At 39.8% G+C, this 6,162-nt stretch overlaps 1 protein-coding gene across 1 annotated transcript; it reads left to right on the top strand.

Annotated features, from left to right (window-relative positions):
- The first annotated feature begins 423 nt into the window (after window positions 1-423).
- LOC124270293 (probable 18S rRNA (guanine-N(7))-methyltransferase) lies at window positions 424-5,797 on the top strand. The gene is made up of 11 exons (XM_046705333.1): window positions 424-498; window positions 601-638; window positions 1,741-1,836; window positions 2,093-2,175; window positions 2,372-2,468; window positions 2,645-2,741; window positions 3,314-3,364; window positions 4,098-4,183; window positions 4,554-4,655; window positions 5,015-5,104; window positions 5,698-5,797. Exons 1-11 carry the CDS (start codon window positions 454-456, stop codon window positions 5,750-5,752), a joined length of 840 nt encoding a protein of 279 aa, XP_046561289.1. The 5' UTR covers window positions 424-453; the 3' UTR covers window positions 5,753-5,797.
- The last annotated feature ends 365 nt before the right edge of the window (window positions 5,798-6,162 follow it).

The raw sequence follows: 6,162 nt of genomic DNA on the forward strand, positions 1-6,162 counted from the left end.
ATAATATTAACGATGGTGCTGTCACTTCTATTACGTAGATAGTCTCTTTCGATGTTTTACAAATGCTGTGCAACACTTTCAAACTTTTCACCATTTTGGAGCTAACCAGCACAATTACCGTCCAGGTTACCAGACCATTTCAACTGACCTTCGTTGATAAGTTACGTTGAAGGTCCATGCAATTTCAGGTCGGTTGTGTAAACCGCAAAGAGTTGCGTCCCATTTAAAGGTATGTCAAATTTGCTACGCGGAATACTTTTACGAAAATATGTTGATAATTTTTCAAAACATGGCAGATAATAGTGAGCTAATAGATGTGACAACAAGGCAGAATGTATGGCCCGTTATTTTTGTTGGTAATACTATTAAAATATTGGAGTGAACGTTTAATGCATCATTGTTGCTTATATTACGTTTTCCACTTCATTATTATTTACATTTTATAAATTCAAAATGGCGTCTTCAGGTAGACCCGAAAGGCAAGCGCCTCCAGAAATCGTAAGTTTTCTCTCTTGACGCCGCTTGTTAAGTTAGATTAAGATGGGAAACAAGGCATTGTAATGTTACCACCCAGGTTAATGCTATTTCAATCTGTTTCAGTATTACAATGAAGACGAAGCCAAGAAATACACATCTAAGTGAGTAACCTGACCCACGTGGACCAGTGTTCGTCCTGAGTGTAACTTATTCTTCTGACAGATTTATTTCGTTATGTTGTCAAATGTCATAGCTAACGGATTAAGAATTCTGTACATATTTTAGATCCACATAAATTTGGCTGAAGGGGTTGTCGGCACAGGTACTACAGTTGGTAGGGTGGGTATTGCCAAGAATTTCATACCCTGCGAGGGTATTGCGATGCGAAATATATATTGCGATATTCTTTTAACAAAAAACTACTTATAATCGAGTTAATGCTTGATTTATAAAGCAAAAACACAACAAAATCACTATGCTGGATTAGGCTTTAATAAAAACTTTTAATCATGACAAAATATAAATGTAAATAATGTTTGGCACAAATGAAACAAGGAAAGGAACAATTTAAAAAACGGAAATATCCAATGATTTCCAACTGTTAAGAAGTTTTCCGAATGCATGTCAAAATACCGTTTTTGATCAGCGTATCGCAATACGTATCGTTTTCATGCCTGAACCGGTAAACCAGTTATATTGCGCAGTCCTAACAGTTTGGGAACGTTCATAATTTACAGCTGGGCGGGTGATGATGATTTTAAGGAGGGGGGTCACCCATTTTGTTCCCGGGGTGGGGGTGGGTGTTCCATCAATTTTAAACACACATACTGGGGGTCAGCAATTTTGTACATAAAGGTATGTTTAAAATTATGTTTAGAAATTATGGGAAGGGGAAGGGGGTGGTAATTGATTTTGTACATTGCATGCAGTGGGGGTCACCTTTTTTGTACATAAATTTTAAGGGGGGGGGGGAATTCACATTGTACATGCTTCTCCATAAAAATCATCATCACCCCCCCAGCCATAAATTATGAACGGTCCCTTTTGTAAACAAAGTCAAAATACAGAAACTCATAACTTTGTGAATTGAGTGATCCACTTATTGATTCTGCAGCATTACCATGATGAAGTGCGATAAGAATAAGACATGTATCTGAGTTGAAAACCTCAGAAGGTATCTTGACACACTGATACAATCATGTTCACATTTACACTGTGTTTAATATGTGTGATCTTTCTTAGTAGTATTTATGTTTTCTTCAGTTCTCGAATCATTGAGATTCAGCAGCAGCTGTCAGAAAGAGCCATTGAGTTGTTGGCACTACCTGATGACAAACCATGCTTCATACTGGATATTGGGTAAGAGCCTGGCAATGGTAACAATTAGGAATAATGGATTATTGTTTTATTATGATTGATGGTATACATACATAAATCAGCTAATCTAAAAGATCATCTTTTCCCCAAATAAAAAAATGCTAATATAACACATGTGATAAAGCTAATGGAGTCAGTACATGTTAATATGTGTATATTGTGGACACCATCAACTTTTAATCTTAACGTTTTTCACAGTAACTGTAAGCACAAGTTAGAAAAAGTTCATGTGTTTCAGATGTGGTTCAGGGCTGAGTGGAGAATGCTTAACAGATCAGGGACATGTGTGGATTGGAGTCGACATCAGTGAACACATGCTTGGTAAGATGGGGATATCAGTGAACATATCCTTGGTAAGCTGGCAGTAGGACATCAGTGAGCATGTGCTTCGTAACAACAGAACATTCAGCTGTTTCATCTATATGTTTCTTGCCAGGTAATGGCTTGAAAACTATGCATTAAATCAAAATAAACTATCACCCAGCATCTGTAAACTTTAAATCTCACTATTTTGCAGGAATTGCCCGTGAGCGTGAAGTGGAAGGCGATCTGCTGCATGGAGACATGGGGTATGGGATGCCCTTCCGACCTGGCACGTTCGACGGAGTTATCAGGTGGGCTCCTCAATCAAGAGTTGACAGAAGATTTTGAACAAATTTCATGTCAGTCTTAAATTCCCATGGAAATATCATTGTACAGTTTATGTTCAGTTTTAAAGCAGGTACAAAATCATAAGGAAATATTTGTCTTTATTGATGCTGAGTATGTAGGAGAGTTTTTCTGTTTGCAGTATTTCTGCCCTGCAGTGGCTGTGCAATGCTGACAAGAAGTATCACCATCCACCCAAACGACTGAGCAAGTTTTTCACCACACTGTATGCATCAATGGTGAGCAATTTATATGGTTGGAAACTGTGAGTATATCTCCAAAATTTGTGTACACCTAATAGTTTTAACTGAGCCTCCTTGTTATGACAACCACCTCCGTGGTGTAGTAGTTAGAGCGTCCGCCCGGAGAGCGGAAGGTCGCGTGTTCGATCCCCGACCGCGTCATACCAAAAGACGTTAAAATATGGTACTTGTTGGTCCCTGCCTGGCGCTCGGCATTAATGGGTACAACAAGGACTGGTCGGCTCGGAGTCAGTATAATGTGTCTGAGTGGGGTATTCATGCTTCACTGCGGCATGGTATCTCAGTGGGCTAGCAGTATAAAACCAGCTTAAGTCTGGGTTAGTATCAGTCCCAACATGCATGTCGCCATATGAGCAAAATATTCTCTGACGATAAACCCAATTTCACCTCACCTCACCTCACCTTGTTATGACTTTACCAACATGATCAAGGGTATTTGGCAATGAGTTACCTTCAGTGTTTACAAGTCATGGTTCATAAGTGGTCAAGGAAGTGGTGTTGGATTACTGGCTGTATGACCTCCAGTAATGGCTGTATGTTTGTTCCAGAGTCGCGGAGCACGAGCTGTGTTTCAGTTGTACCCAGAAAACAGTCAACAGGTTAGTATCAGTCCCAACATCAGAGTGATACCTGGCTCCAGAATCATCATTCTGTTGAGACCTGTGAAGATCTGGGTTGGTTGATGCACTGATTTGGTTGCGTGAATTGGGACTAACGGATCGGGTAGTCAGGCTCACTGATTTGGTTGACACGATGGTTTGTGTAGATCGATGCTCAGGATGTTGATCACTGGATTGTCTGGTCCAGACTCAATTGTTTACAGACTGACTTCATATAGCTGGAATATTGCTGAGTGTGGCATTAAACAACAAACAAACAACACTCTCTTGAGCTTTTGCACACTGTTAACATTGTGTACCTTTATCACAGTGATCATCTGTTGTGTTGCCATGTTGATCTGGCTTGAGACATGCGCTAAGGATGAATATTACCAAAAATTCAATTGAAGGTGGCTTCTTGCAGGTTCTTGTCCCTGTTCTGTTGAATCCTCCTTGGGAATTTGTGGCAAGGTCCCCAGCAACCTATGGTGTTTATGTAGTGTCAATGAATTATGCTCATAATTTCAATCATTGTGTGACTGGTGACCATCATGTAGCAAGAATGTACAGCATTCAGCAATAAACTAAACAAAGCATATACCTGGGTTCACTATGTAAATTAGTTTTCTAAAGGTAATTTTCAAAACTGAAGTTAGTAATTGGGTATATTGTATTTACACCCTGGTTGTCTTGATCATTTCTGTTGATCATATCTCTTTTTTCTGTCAAACAGCTCGAGCTCATCACACAGCAGGCAATGAAGTCAGGTTTCACGGGTGGCCTTGTCGTCGACTTCCCAAACAGCACCAAAGCTAAAAAGTGGGTGAAAGTGTCGCAGTCATAAACATTCTAAGCATGACAGAAAATCCTGAACTTGTATTGTATGTAGCTGATGTGTCATCATGTTAAATGCCTTGGGTATCTTTTGCATGAGTGTGTGCCATCTCATTTGTTACCATAGTTACATTCCATGGATTTATTTGCTTTGGGGTTTCTCAAAAGTTCTCAAATAATAGTTCAGATATTTCCCTTCCAGACAGAGTTAATCATAGGCTCACTCACACTCAGCACTAGCTACAGTTAATGTTACTGTCAGATTGTATTTTAAACTGAACTTAAACCCTGTGTTTAAAATGCTTTACCATGTCTTTACCACACTGTTACTGACAAATCTGCGACTCTCCTGCAGGCTGTTCCTGTGCCTGTTTGCAGGGGGCGTGGCACAGCAGCTGCCCCAGGGACTCGGGACACAGGAGGGGGCACATAACCACATTGCCAACTCGGACAAAAGGTAGGTTAGAAGCAACTAGATGACTGGCACAGTACAGTAGTTGTTCATTCAGGGCAGCAATAGTTGCTGGTGGGATTTGGGGGATTTTGATGGTGTTGCTAACTAAATGTGAATTTACTTACCCTTTTGTGATTTTCTGTCAGAATTAATTAGCTAATGGAAATAACAATTGGGACTCATAGTTTAACAGAAAGAAGGAACATTCTTTATTATATACCAAGCTTTCATCATATGCTTATGTTGGAGTCTCCTAATAGCTTTAAAACCGTTTTCTTTAAAAACTGGATTATTTTGGATGGGTTTGCTTTTCTAAGTGTAATTTTGCAAAGTTGTTACTTCAACCATTCCTTTGTTGCTAGGGAACGCATGCGTGGAATCCGAGGGAAGTCGGTGAAGAAAAGCCGGGACTGGATCATGGAGAAGAAAGAGAGACGGCGGAGGCAGGGGAGGTAAGTCTCACTCCACTTGGATAGGCTTTAATAGGGGAGGTAAGTCTCACTCCACATGGATATTCATTGACAGGGTGTAAGTGGTTTGGTGCAGTGGTGTGGCCATGGAAATTTTTGGGATGAAAGAGTAAGATCTATTCCGTTCATGATATGTTCCTCTAATGAAAATCTGCGGAAGTAATGACTACTTGGATGAAAATGGTTTTACCCCTGCAGCTATTCCTGGTTTTGTTGTCGGCATAAGTCACCAGATTAACAATCAGGGGGATATTACAAATTTATTTGGTGGGTTTAACAACCAGATTATGGAAGAATCTAATATGATCCTCCTTCATAACTGCTTGTGAGGTGAGGTGAGGTGAAATTGGGTTTAACGTCGTACTTGAGAATATTTCGCTCATATGACGAGCTTGTGAGGTGGTTCTTCACACACGACATGCAGGCTGAAATCTTGTTTTTCCTGACAACAGCACATTGGGTATGTCCACAAAATTAATATGATTTAACAGTCTATCTTTATTCATATGTATATTTGTGTTTACGTAAATGCCGATGTATATCTGTACAGCTAATCATTACTTGTATTGTTTCAGAGATGTACGTCCAGACACAAAGTACACAGGGCGACAGCGGAAACCCAAATTCTGATGAATGTTGTTTGTTGTAAATAAAGTATATATGTACAGTGGCTATGAAACAGTTGTTGTTGTATTTGCTAATCATCCAGTTAGACAAGGTTCCCTGAAATTGACTATAGGTTATATACAGTGATTGTATTTCATGTCTTGGGTACTTCGGAGAGTGATACATTTTGTCAGATTTTTGTGTGTGTATCTCTTGGTGAGCTTGGGCATGAAATGACTTTAATGTTTGATTGTTTTAAAATACAATTAAAGGCTCCAGTTCAGAGGGAGTTTTCAGTGAGTCACATGTAGTGTTCAATAATTGGTCAATAACAGTGTCACATTCAAGTGTGGGTCACATCGAAGACCCGGGTTCGAATCCCCACATGGGTACAATGTGTGAAGCCCATTTCTGGTGTCCCCCGTCGTGATGTT

The sequence above is a fragment of the Haliotis rubra genome, unplaced genomic scaffold (assembly GCF_003918875.1).
Source record: "Haliotis rubra isolate DU_JTF1 unplaced genomic scaffold, ASM391887v1 Scf1502, whole genome shotgun sequence".
NCBI classification, from domain to species: domain Eukaryota; kingdom Metazoa; phylum Mollusca; class Gastropoda; order Lepetellida; family Haliotidae; genus Haliotis; species Haliotis rubra.

Excerpts from the sequence above, each read along its gene's own strand:
- LOC124270293 (XM_046705333.1), top strand. The coding sequence starts at position 454 with ATGGCGTCTTCAGGTAGACCCGAAAGGCAAGCGCCTCCAGAAATC. Across the intron at positions 1,837-2,092 it reads TGCTTCATACTGGATATTGG|ATGTGGTTCAGGGCTGAGTG; the intron begins GTAAGAGCCTGG and ends CATGTGTTTCAG. Across the intron at positions 2,176-2,371 it reads CATCAGTGAACACATGCTTG|GAATTGCCCGTGAGCGTGAA; the intron begins GTAAGATGGGGA and ends ACTATTTTGCAG.